The 13,534-nt window shown below is 55.8% G+C and overlaps 1 protein-coding gene across 2 annotated transcripts in view; it reads left to right on the forward strand.

Moving 5' to 3' along the window:
* The window catches only part of Su(H) (recombining binding protein suppressor of hairless), a 49,117-nt gene that overhangs the window by 21,313 nt on the left and 14,270 nt on the right, over positions 1-13,534 (forward strand). Inside the window, exons 2-4 of one of the 2 annotated variants that reach the window (XM_045734826.2) lie at positions 4,597-4,638; positions 6,115-6,322; positions 12,233-12,518. In XM_045734826.2, coding sequence (XP_045590782.2) covers positions 4,597-4,638; positions 6,115-6,322; positions 12,233-12,518 — 536 coding nt within the window. The remainder of the gene's footprint in view (positions 1-4,596; positions 4,639-6,114; positions 6,323-12,232; positions 12,519-13,534) is intronic. The other variant, XM_045734827.2, reaches the window with a different exon arrangement.

Consider the following 13,534-nt stretch of genomic DNA (forward strand, 5'->3'; position numbering starts at 1 on the left):
GCCACCTCTGCTTGTACTGTGGCCTGGCCACCTCTGCTGGTACTGTGCCTTGGCCACCTCTGCTTGTACTGTGTCTTGGCCACCTCTGCTGGTACTGTGCCTTGGCCACCTCTGCTTGTACTGTGCCTTGGCCACCTCTGCTGGTACTGTGCCTTGGCCACCTCTGCTTGTACTGTGTCTTGGCCACCTCTGCTGGTACTGTGCCTTGGCCACCTCTGCTGGTACTGTGCCTTGGCCACCTCTGCTGGTACTGTGCCTTGGCCACCTCTGCTGGTACTGTGCCTTGGCCACCTCTGCTGGTACTGTGCCTTGGCCACCTCTGCTGGTACTGTGCCTTGGCCACCTCTGCTGGTACTGTGCCTTGGCCACCTCTGCTGGTACTGTGCCTTGGCCACCTCTGCTGGTACTGTGCCTTGGCCACCTCTGCTGGTACTGTGCCTTGGCCACCTCTGCTGGTACTGTGCCTTGGCCACCTCTGCTGGTACTGTGCCTTGGCCACCTCTGCTGGTACTGTGCCTTGGCCACCTTTGCTTGTACTGTGCCTTGGCCACCTCTGCTGGTACTGTGCCTTGGCCACCTCTGCTTGTACTGTGTCTTGGCCACCTCTGCTGGTACTGTGCCTTGGCCACCTCTGCTGGTACTGTGCCTTGGCCACCTCTGCTGGTACTGTAGCGTGTATCCGGCATCCTGCACACTTACCCTCACTCTTCAACACATACCTGTCCCTCCTCACACCTCTGTTGGCACCTCACGCCTCATTATCTTACATATTTTCCTCACAATTCGTCTAACTCGTTCTCTGTCCTCACTCAATACTGTGTGTCTTGTGTCCGCATTGTCAGGGGCGCCTCATAACTGTTGTCAGCGGCGCCTCATAACTGTTGTCAGCGGCGCCTCATAACTGTTGTCAGCGGCGCCTCATAACTGTTGTCAGGGAGGCCTCATAACTGTTGTCAGGGGCGCCTCATAACTGTTGTCAGGGGCGCCTCATAACTGTTGTCAGGGGCGCCTCATAACTGTTGTCAGCGGCGCCTCATAACTGTTGTCAGCGGCGCCTCATAACTGTTGTCAGCGGCGCCTCATAACTGTTGTCAGCGGCGCCTCATAACTGTTGTCAGGGAGGCCTCATAACTGTTGTCAGGGGCGCCTCATAACTGTTGTCAGCGGCGCCTCATAAATGTTGTCAGGGGCGCCTCATAACTGTTGTCAGCGGCGCCTCATAACTGTTGCCAGCGGCGCCTCATAACTGTTGCCAGCGGCGCCTCATAACTGTTGTCAGGGGCGCCTCACAACTGTTGCCAGCGGCGCCTCATAACTGTTGCCAGCGGCGCCTCATAACTGTTGCCAGCGGCGCCTCATAACTGTTGCCAGCGGCGCCTCACAACTGTTGCCAGCTGCGCCTCACAACTGTTGCCAGCGGCGCCTCACAACTGTTGCCAGCGGCGCCTCACCACTGTTGTCAGCGGCGCCTCACAACTGTTGTCAGCGGCGCCTCACAACTGTTGCCAGCGGCGCCTCACAACTGTTGCCAGCGGTGCCTCACCACTGTTGTCAGCGGCGCCTCACAACTGTTGTCAGCGGCGCCTCACAACTGTTGTCAGCGGCGCCTCACAACTGTTGCCAGCGGCGCCTCACCACTGTTGCCAGCGGCGCCTCACCACTGTTGTCAGCGGCGCCTCACCACTGTTGTCAGCGGCGCCTCACAACTGTTGCCAGCGGCGCCTCACAACTGTTGCCAGCGGTGCCTCACCACTGTTGTCAGCGGCGCCTCACCACTGTTGCCAGCGGTGCCTCACCACTGTTGTCAGCGGCGCCTCACCACTTTTGTCAGCGGCGCCTCACCACTGTTGCCAGCGGCGCCTCACCACTGTTGTCAGCGGCGCCTCACAACTGTTGCCAGCGGTGCCTCACCACTGTTGTCAGCGGCGCCTCACCACTGTTGTCAGCGGCGCCTCACCACTGTTGCCAGCGGTGCCTCACCACTGTTGCCAGCCGCGCCTCACCACTGTTGTCAGCGGCGCCTCACCACTGTTGTCAGCGGCGCCTCACCACTGTTGTCAGCGGCGCCTCACCACTGTTGTCAGCGGCGCCTCACCACTGTTGTCAGCGGCGCCTCACCACTGTTGTCAGCGGCGCCTCACCACTGTTGTCAGCGGCGCCTCACCACTGTTGCCAGCGGTGCCTCACCACTGTTGCCAGCGGCGCCTCACCACTGTTGTCAGCGGCGCCTCACCACTGTTGCCAGCGGCGCCTCACCACTGTTGTCAGCGGCGCCTCACCACTGTTGCCAGCTGCGCCTCACCACTGTTGTCAGCGGCGCCTCACCACTGTTGCCAGCTGCGCCTCACCACTGTTGTCAGCGGCGCCTCACCACTGTTGCCAGCGGCGCCTCACCACTGTTGTCAGCGGCGCCTCACCACTATTGTCAGCGGCGCCTCACCACTGTTGCCAGCGGCGCCTCACCACTGTTGTCAGCGGCGCCTCACCACTGTTGCCAGCGGTGCCTCACCACTGTTGTCAGCGGCGCCTCACCACTGTTGCCAGCTGCGCCTCACCACTGTTGCCAGCGGCGCCTCACCACTGTTGTCAGCGGCGCCTCACCACTGTTGCCAGCTGCGCCTCACCACTGTTGTCAGCGGCGCCTCACCACTGTTGCCAGCGATGCCTCACCACTGTTGTCAGCGGCGCCTCACCACTGTTGCCAGCTGCGCCTCACCACTGTTGTCAGCGGCGCCTCACCACTGTTGCCAGCGATGCCTCACCACTGTTGCCAGCGGCGCCTCACCACTGTTGCCAGCGGCGCCTCACCACTGTTGCCAGCGGCGCCTCATCACTGTTGTCAGCGGCGCCTCACCACTGTTGTCAGCGGCGCCTCACCACTGTTGTCAGCGGCGCCTCACAACTGTTGCCAGCGGCGCCTCACCACTGTTGTCAGCGGTGCCTCACCACTGTTGCCAGCGGCGCCTCACCACTGTTGTCAGCGGCGCCTCACCACTGTTGCCAGCGGCGCCTCACCACTGTTGTCAGCGGCGCCTCACCACTGTTGCCAGCTGCGCCTCACCACTGTTGTTAGCGGCGCCTCACCACTGTTGCCAGCGGCGCCTCACCACTGTTGTCAGCGGCGCCTCACCACTGTTGTCAGCGGCGCCTCACAACTGTTGCCAGCGGTGCCTCACCACTGTTGTCAGCGGCGCCTCACCACTGTTGCCAGCGGTGCCTCACCACTGTTGTCAGCGGCGCCTCACCACTGTTGCCAGCTCCGCCTCACCACTGTTGCCAGCGGCGCCTCACCACTGTTGTCAGCGGCGCCTCACCACTGTTGCCAGCTGCGCCTCACCACTGTTGTCAGCGGCGCCTCACCACTGTTGCCAGCTGCGCCTCACCACTGTTGTCAGCGGCGCCTCACCACTGTTGCCAGCGGCGCCTCATAACTGTTGCCAGCGGCGCCTCACCACTGTTGTCAGCGGCGCCTCACCACTGTTGCCAGCTGTGCCTCACCACTGTTGCCAGCGGCGCCTCACCACTGTTGCCAGCGGCGCCTCACCACTGTTGTCAGCGGCGCCTCACAACTGTTGCCAGCGGTGCCTCACCACTGTTGTCAGCGGCGCCTCACCACTGTTGCCAGCGGTGCCTCACCACTGTTGTCAGCGGCGCCTCACCACTGTTGCCAGCTCCGCCTCACCACTGTTGCCAGCGGCGCCTCACCACTGTTGTCAGCGGCGCCTCACCACTGTTGCCAGCTGCGCCTCACCACTGTTGTCAGCGGCGCCTCACCACTGTTGCCAGCTGCGCCTCACCACTGTTGTCAGCGGCGCCTCACCACTGTTGCCAGCGGCGCCTCACCACTGTTGCCAGCGGCGCCTCACCACTGTTGTCAGCGGCGCCTCACCACTGTTGCCAGCGGCGCCTCATAACTGTTGCCAGCGGCGCCTCACCACTGTTGTCAGCGGCGCCTCACCACTGTTGCCAGCTGCGCCTCACCACTGTTGCCAGCGGCGCCTCACCACTGTTGCCAGCGGCGCCTCACCACTGTTGCCAGCGGCGCCTCACCACCAACCATGTGCTATAATGGATATTATCAATCACGTTCAAATCATTACATTATCATTTTATGCTCATTTATTGTGTGTGTGTTCACGGTAACTTTTGTTTTAAGACATAATAATTCTGTTTAATAATGAGTGTTGTGAGGAGTGTGTGTGTGTGTGTGAGGGCGTGAGTGGTGTGTTGTGTCTGGTGAGGTACGAGGGTGTGAGGTGAGGGTGTATTGTTATGGTGTGTTGTGAGGAGTGACGTGAGGAACTCCTCATGTTTCATTGAAGTGTGTAGTGCCAGCCAGAGCCCAAATAATGCTAGAGTAGTGAGGGTATCTCATAGCTGTACCTGGTGAGGTGTGAGGTAGCTGTTAGCGGTGGGAGGTACATGTGGAAGGGGGGGTGGTGTGGAACCCCTGGAGGGGACGGGGTGTGGAGCCCCTGGAGGGGAGGGGGTGTGTGTGGAGCCCCTGGAGGAGGGGGGTGTGTGGAGCCCCTGGAGGGGGGGGGGCCGGCGCTCCTGCAGTAGACTGACTGACACCTCTCGTCTCTTCTCCCCCAGCCTGGCCATCAGCAGATGTCAAGCCTTACGGATTTCACAGATGTAAGCTGATGCAGCTGTTGTTATCTCTGTAGTCATGTGGCCTCTCCTGCACCTCATACTCTCGCTTCCTTGCCTCTGCCGCCCTCTCCCTCACTCGCTCTGCCATCCCTCCCTCACTCTTCCTTGCCCCCCCCTCCCTCACACGCCACGGCGCACCTCCCCCCCCTCGCCCAGGTCACTAACAACTTTATTTTCAACTGTCCTGTAGTCAGAGCATCACTTAAGGGTGTGTAAGCCCGCCCCCCACCACTCTTCCCCACCCTTTGGCACCACTCTCCCCCACCCTGTGGCACCACTCTCCCCCACCCTGTGGCACCACTCTCCCCCACCCTGTGGCACCACTCTCCCCCACCCTGTGGCACCACTCTCCCCCACCCTGTGGCACCACTCTCCCCCACCCTGTGGCACCACACTCCTCCACCCTGTGGCACCACTCTCCCCACCTTGTGGCACCACTCTCCCCCACCCTGTGGCACCACTCTCCCCCACCCTGTGACACCACTCTCCCCCACCCTGTGGCACCACTCCCCCACCCTGTGGCACCACTCCCCCACCCTGTGGCACCACTCTCCCCCACCCTGTGGCACCACTCTCCCCCACCCTGTGGCGCCACACTCCTCCACCCTGTGGCACCACTCTCCCCACCTTGTGGCACCACTCTCCCCCACCCTGTGGCACCACTCTCCCCCACCCTGTGGCACCACACTCCTCCACCCTGTGGCACCACTCTCCCCCACCCTGTGGCACCACTCTCCCCCGCCCTGTGGCACCACACTCCCCCACCCTGTGGCACTGGTCTGCACCACGTACACGCCCCCTCACCCCTTCTCTCTAACACATGTATGCTAACTACACTCTTCCCGGCCTCTCAAGTGTGGGGTGTTGGGGGGTGTGGGGCTCTTGTGTGGTCACTGCTACTCCCCTGGCACTGTGTGGTGGCACCTATCCCTGGCACTGTGGTGACACCTACCCCTGGCACTGTGGTGGCACCTACCCCTGGCACTGTGGTGGCACCTCCCCCTGGCACTGTGTGTGGTTGTATGGCCTGACTAATGTGGTGGCGGGTGTATGTGTGTGTGTGTGTGTGTGGCTTGTCCTTGCCTGCTTGACTCGTCTTCTGTGTTGCACCAGAGGCAGTGTTGTGGGTGTTGCACGCTGCCTCGCACAACACCCACGGCCTCTCGCAACACTCCACTTTAAGTTTCCTCTCTAACCATCACCGGTGTTGCCAGCTGCTTCCTCTCCCTCATTTACCAAAGCACTTGCACCTCTGCAACACAATATTCTCGGGGGTGAAAATGTTGCTCTCATAAGTTGCTCTCAATAATACTAAACACATTGTGCACTACTGATCAACATTATCCTCCTTCTGTTATTAATATTATGATATTGACTAATATTTGATACTGTATGATTATACAGCCAGATGTATATGTATGTATTTGTTGTATTAAGTGTGTTTGTGTATCGTGGCAGATCCTGGAGCGACGATGCTGGCCGGCTCTCTGACACCTCCAGACAAGGTCAATGGCGAGGGTGGGCACCACCACCACCCGGCCCACCACCACCACCACGCCCACCACGCCCACCACGCCCACCACGCCCTCATGCCCGTCATGCCCACCCTCCACACGCCGCCCTCGCCACTACCCACGCCCTCACCGCCCGTCTATGACAGGTTCGCGTAAGTATACCAGATGTTTGTAGGGCTAGTGATAGATAGTATGTCGCACTATACTGGGAGTATACACGGTAACGCTTGTTATAGTGCTGGTGGGAGTAGTGAGAGTTCTGTTGTACTGTGACACAGTACTGGGGCGGGATATTACATGGGACACAGTACTGGGGCGGGGGATCACATGGGACACAGTACTGGGGCGGGGATCACATGGGACACAGTACTGGGGCGGGGGATCACATGGGACACAGTACTGGGGCGGGGGATCACATGGGACACAGTACTGGGGCGGGGATCACATGGGACACAGTACTTGGGCGGGGGATCACATGGGACACAGTACTGGGGCGGGGGGATCACATGGGACACAGTACTGGGGCGGGGAGATCACATGGGACACAGTACTGGGGCGGGGGGATCACATGGGACACAGTACTGGGGCGGGGATCACATGGGACACAGTACTGGGGCGGGGGGATCACATGGGACACAGTACTGGGGCGGGGTATCACATGGGACACAGTACTGGGGCGGGGGATCACATGGGACACAGTACTGGGGCGGGGGATCACATGGGACACAGTACTGGGGCGGGGGATCACATGGGACACAGTACTGGGGCAGGGGGATCACATGGGACACAGTACTGGGGCGGGGGATCACATGGGACACAGTACTGGGGCGGGGGATCACGTGGGACACAGTACTGGGGCGGGGGATCACATGGGACACAGTACTGGGGCAGGGGGATCACATGGGACACAGTACTGGGGCGGGGGATCACATGGGACACAGTACTGGGGCGGGGGGATCACATGGGACACAGTACTGGGGCAGGGGGATCACATGGGACACAGTACTGGGGCGGGGGATCACATGGGACACAGTACTGGGGCGGGGGATCACATGGGACACAGTACTGGGGCGGGGGGATCACATGGGACACAGTACTGGGGCGGGGGGATCACATGGGACACAGTACTGGGGCGGGGGATCACATGGGACACAGTACTGGGGCGGGGGGATCACATGGGACACAGTACTGGGGCGGGGGATCACATGGGACACAGTACTGGGGCGGGGGATCACATGGGACACAGTACTGGGGCGGGGGATCACATACGACACAGTACTGGGGCGGGGGGATCACATACGACACAGTACTGGGGCGGGGGATCACATACGACACAGTACTGGGGCGGGGGATCACATGGGACACAGTACTGGGGCGGGGGATCACATGGGACACAGTACTGGGGCGGGGGGATCACATGGGACACAGTACTGGGGCGGGGGATCACATGGGACACAGTATTGGGGCGGGGGATCACATACGACACAGTACTGGGGCGGGGGGATCACATGGGACACAGTACTGGGGCGGGGGGATCACATGGGACACAGTACTGGGGCGGGGGATCACATGGGACACAGTACTGGGGCGGGGGATCACATGGGACACAGTACTGGGGCGGGGGGATCACATGGGACACAGTACTGGGGCGGGGGATCACATGGGACACAGTACTGGGGCGGGGGATCACATGGGACACAGTACTGGGGCGGGGGATCACATACGACACAGTACTGGGGCGGGGGGATCACATACGACACAGTACTGGGGCGGGGGATCACATACGACACAGTACTGGGGCGGGGGATCACATACGACACAGTACTGGGGCGGGGGATCACATGGGACACAGTACTGGGGCGGGGATCACATGGGACACAGTACTGGGGCGGGGGGATCACATGGGACACAGTACTGGGGCGGGGGATCACATGGGACACAGTACTGGGGCGGGGGATCACATACGACACAGTACTGGGGCGGGGGGATCACATGGGACACAGTACTGGGGCGGGGGATTACATGGGACACAGTACTGGGGCGGGGGATCACATACGACACAGTACTGGGGCGGGGGATCACATGGGACACAGTACTGGGGCGGGGGATCACATGGGACACAGTACTGGGGCGGGGGATCACATACGACACAGTACTGGGGCGGGGGGATCACATGGGACACAGTACTGGGGCGGGGGATCACATGGGACACAGTACTGGGGCGGGGGGATCACATGGGACACAGTACTGGGGCGGGGGATCACATGGGACACAGTACTGGGGCGGGGATCACATGGGACACAGTACTGGGACACAGTATCATGACCTGTCATGATACTGTGTCCCGTCCTCCCGAAACCCGTCCTCCTAAACTTTCCCATCGTCAAGAAACCGTCGTGCTAAAGTGGCCTTATCCTAACCTACCAGGGGACCTACCGACAGTATACCGGACAATATGGCCAGTTTCGCGAGCCACTTTTATACGCCAAAATGCGACGTTCTATTCTGAGAACGGGTTTCGCGGCGTTCTTTTCCATTTCAATCTCTTCGCTGCGAGACGCTCTCCTTTGTGCACACCTGTGTGTGTGTGTCTCAAGAACCTGGGGCCAGATTCACGAAATACTTACGCCAGCACTTACGAACCTATACATCTTTTCTCAACCTTTGGCGGCGTTGTTTGCAATTATTAAACAGTTAATGAGCTCCGAAGCACCAGGAGGCCGTTTATAACAATAACAAAAGTGGATTGGGAAGTTTTCATGCTTGTAAACTGTTTAATAAATGTAACCAAAGCCGTCAGAGATTGAGGAAAGATGTATACGTTCGTAAGTGCTTGCGCAACTGCTTCCTGAATCTGGCCCCTGGCACATAGGCGCCACCCGCCTATGTGCAAGTATTCAAGAGGCACTTGGACAACTTCTTGCAAGAAATGCCGGACCAACAAGGCTGTTGTGGGCCTGCGGGCCGCTACATGTAACAGCCTGTTGGACCAAGCTCTCACAAATCAAGCCTGGCTCAGGGAATAGAAGAACTCCCCGAAACCCTCTCCAGGTATACTCCAGGTATACTCCAGGTATACTCCAGGTATACTCCAGGTATACTCCAGGCATTTCTCGCTTCCTTCTGCAGCCTCTCCTCGCACTCACCCTGATGAACATTCTCTTATTAGTTATTTGTATACCTGATGAATTTATATGTCGAGATCATGTCTCCTCTTTCCCGTTTCTTGTCTAATATAGAAACATAGAACTCCCTCAGTCATTGCAGGCACAACAGAGTCCTTTCTGTTCTAGAACCAGTATGATTGCATTGTCTTAGGCGGTGATGAAGGCTGTTACAATGGCTGTGAAGAGCTTGTTACAGTGGTGGAGGGGGGTGGGGGGGAAAGATGATGGTCTGGTGGAATGTTGGGGGGGGGCGTGATGGAGGGAGGGAGAGACGGAGGGAGGGGTGGAGTGGGGGAGTGTTGGAGACTATCCTTGACAAACTGGTACAATCATGAACCATTGCAGATAAACTCTGGAAATTGCTGCATCATATCCTGCCCACCACAGGTGTTATGATACCAGTATGATACTACTAAGCCACTTGGTGTGCAGGCCTACTAAGCCACGTACAGCTCTGGGAGGCCCAGTAGTGCTGATGTACAGCGAAGGATCACCAAAGAAATTAAACAGCGACAGGATCAGAATAATCTAAAGCTTTTGGTGGTATAATGTAAGACAGAAGTTCGTAATCTTTTTCGGGTTACAGAGCACAATTGGACTGTGGAATACGTGCCGGTACTGTTGTAACTGGGACCAGTCTTAAACCTCACTTACTGGTTACATGCTGGTCGTTATTAAGTAATCTTACACACCAGAGTTCTGTTGTGTAACCTTCAGTTCAACTCCTCAAGATCTAAACCGTTCGATCGTTTAGATATTACGACCCGAGGACACCGTACCCATCTATGCTACACTGCAAGCTCTGCCTTACGCCGCCACCATCTGCTATCTTGAGGTTATCTTGAGATGTTTTCGGGGCTTTAGTGTCCCGGTCCTCGACCAGGCCTCCACCCCCAGGAAGCAGTCCGTGACAGCTGACTAACACCCAGGTACCTATTTTACTGCTAGGTAACAGGGGCATAGGATGAAAGAAACTCTGCCCATTGTTTCTCGCCGGCGCCCGGGATCGAACCCAGGACCACATGATCACAAATCCAGCGTGCTGTCTGCTCGGCCAACCGGCTCCTACCTTCTACTCACTGAGTAATTCCCTACAATTGACGGTGAAGCAGGATACCGTCAATTAGGCATAAACCCCTGTGTGTCGTGTAAGTTCCTCGTTTCCACCATACCTCAGTACCTGGAACTTGTCACCGTTAAACATCGTGTTATTTTCAGTTGCCCAATCGAAGACTTTATTAATATCTGCCTGTAGTTTTTCAGTGTCTTTTACAGTGGCACTTTTCCTGCTGATTTTTTTATCTTCTGCTAAGGATGACACGAAGCTGTGACTAGTATTTTTGTCTCTATCCGAGATAGGAATGATAAAAAGTAGCGGTGCAAGGACTGTGCCCTGCGGCACAGAGCTTTACACTGCACTTGGGCTTCATCTTATTTGATTGACCGTCACTCCCTGCATTCTGTTTGACAGAAAGTTGAAAATCCAACGCCCCACTTTGCCTGTCATTCTTATTGATCTCATTTTATGGGCTATCACTCCCTGGTTACACTTGTCGAATGCCATTGCAAAATTTGTATATACATCTGCACAATGTGGAGCTGTCTCGAGCCTTATTGATAACGACCTTGATTCTGTTCTAGCAATAACGTTTTTTTTATAGTTGTTCAGAGCTCGAGTCCCATCCCCCCATAATTTGGTTTCCATACCCTTATTATTTGGTTCCCATTCCCGCATTACTTGCTTCCTATACCCCCCATTACTTCCTATACCCTCCATTAATTCCTATACCACCGTTACTTGGGCCCCATACCCCTGGTTAGAGACCCCCCTTATATTAAAGCGTTTATTTGATAAGTATTTATCTGTTTAAAAGGTGTAGAGAGCATTACTGTGTGCTGCTTGCCTCGGTCATGTGTTCAGTGCACACACCTGGCACCATGTGTTCAGTGCACACACCTGGCACCATGTGTTCAGTGCACACACCTGGCACCATGTGTTCAGTGCACACACACACACCCGCCACCACAACACACAGTATTGTGCCTCCTTCCACTGCAGTCGTTTCTGTGTTATTTTGTAAGCCATTGTTGACCATATAGTGGGAGGGAGTGTTGAGTGGGAGGGTGCTATGGGAGAGAGTGGCGAGTGAGTGGGAGGGAGGGAGGGACAGGTGTACACAGGAGCGTGTAGAGGAGCAAGTGTTGATGGGTCTCCACATGGCGTCAAGTGTGACTCAACAGGAAGTTATCTCAACCAAGGAACACCCAAACCTTCCAAGCACAATCATTTATATTTATATATCAAAATTGACTCAAGGCTATCAGCCTGCGTGATAGAACCGCCTCGCTATAAGAACGCTGCCCAAGTGCCGTTTTTGTGTACACTGACGACGTGAAGGCCGCGGCGGGCCGCCTCTCTACATGGCCAAGTGGCCCAGAACTGTGTCATGTCCAAGGACTTTTTTTGTTTTTAACTACTTTTAGAAATAATGTTGGGAATTGGCATGAAGTTCGAAATTGGAGACTGTAATAGGGGGGCAGGTAGAAAGGGTGTTGTGGTGAGGAGGGGGGTGGAGGAAGGGGTGTTGATAGGTCGACCTGTCACCCCCCCTCTCCCTTCACCCTTACACACAAACACTTCAACATTTTATGATATAGCGGTACAATAGGAAAGGAAAGGAATTATCAGGAGAAGCGCCAAATCATTATGACTATATAGCACTGGGAAAGGGTCAGGATAAGGATTTGGGATGGGGCAGGGAGGGGAAGGAATGGTTCCCAATCACTTGGAAGGTCGAGGTACAATAGGAGCATAACATTCGTGTATAATGACGCTATGCTCCTGAAGAGCAGCACTGACCCCCCACACTAATCATTTTTAACATGTTGCTGCAGGCCCAAGGAGCAGCGACTGACGAGAGAGGCGATGCAGCGGTACCTGAGGGAGCGTGGAGACCAGACCCTGGTGATCCTCCACGCTAAGGTGGCTCAGAAGTCCTACGGCAACGAGAAGCGCTTCTTCTGTCCTCCCCCGTGCATCTACCTCTACGGCGACGGCTGGCAGCGCAAGAGGCACGAGCTGCAGCGGGCCGGGGCCTCCGAGCACGACTCCCAGCTCTGTTGCTTCATCGGCATCGGTAACTCTGACCAGGACATGCAGCAGCTCGACCTCAATGGCAAGGTACACCCCCCATGCCTGCTCTTACACACACACCTGTACCAGCCACCAGGCTACACACACACACACACCTGTACCAACAACCCGGCTACACACACACACCTGTACCAGCCACCCGGCTACACACACACACCTGTACTAGCTACCGGTTTACACCTACTTGTACTTATTACCATTAACCAAATGCACTTTGAAGTAAAAATTGTGTAAAACACAAAATTTCCTACGTAGTCAGTGTTATTTCCTAATTGTCTATGCCTCCAGAATATAGAAAACGGCTATTTCTGTGAGGAAGTGTGAGGCTATCCCCCCCCCCCCCTCACACTTCACTGGAAGGTCATCGGGGTATTGTCAGAATTCGGCTCAAAAATCACACTCAGGAGTCAAATTTCCGACATTTCAGATATTTTGAAAACTGCAGGGGGGTTTGGGCAAAATATGACCCATCGCCGTTTTCAGTAATTGGCATATTTTCGGTATTAAAAGTCGTAATTTGAAAATGAAAATAGGTGCAGAGAGTCAGAATTCGGCTCAAAAATCACGCTCAGGAGTCAAATTTCGGACATTTCAGATATTTTGAAAACTGCAGGGGGGTTTGGGCAAAATATGACCCATCGCCGTTTTCAGTAATTGGCATGTTTTCGGTATAAAAATTCGTAATTTGAAAATGAAAATAGGTGCAGAGAGTCAGAATTCGGCTCAAAAATCACACTCAGGAGTCAAATTTCCGACATTTCAGATATTTTGAAAACTGCAGGGGGGTTTGGGCAAAATATGACCCATCGCCGTTTTCAGTAATTGGCGTATTTTCGGTATAAAAAGTCTTAATTTGAAAATGAAAATTGGTGCAGAGAGTTAGAATTCAGCTAAAAAATCACGCCCAGGAGTCAAATTTCCGACATTTCAGATATTTTGAAAACTGCAGGGGGGTTTGGGCAAAATATGACCCATTACCGTTTTCAGTAATTGGCATATTTTCGGTATAAAAATTCGTAATTTGAAAATGAAAATAGGTTCAG

This window comes from Procambarus clarkii, chromosome 17, assembly GCF_040958095.1.
Source record: "Procambarus clarkii isolate CNS0578487 chromosome 17, FALCON_Pclarkii_2.0, whole genome shotgun sequence".
Lineage (NCBI taxonomy): Eukaryota > Metazoa > Arthropoda > Malacostraca > Decapoda > Cambaridae > Procambarus > Procambarus clarkii.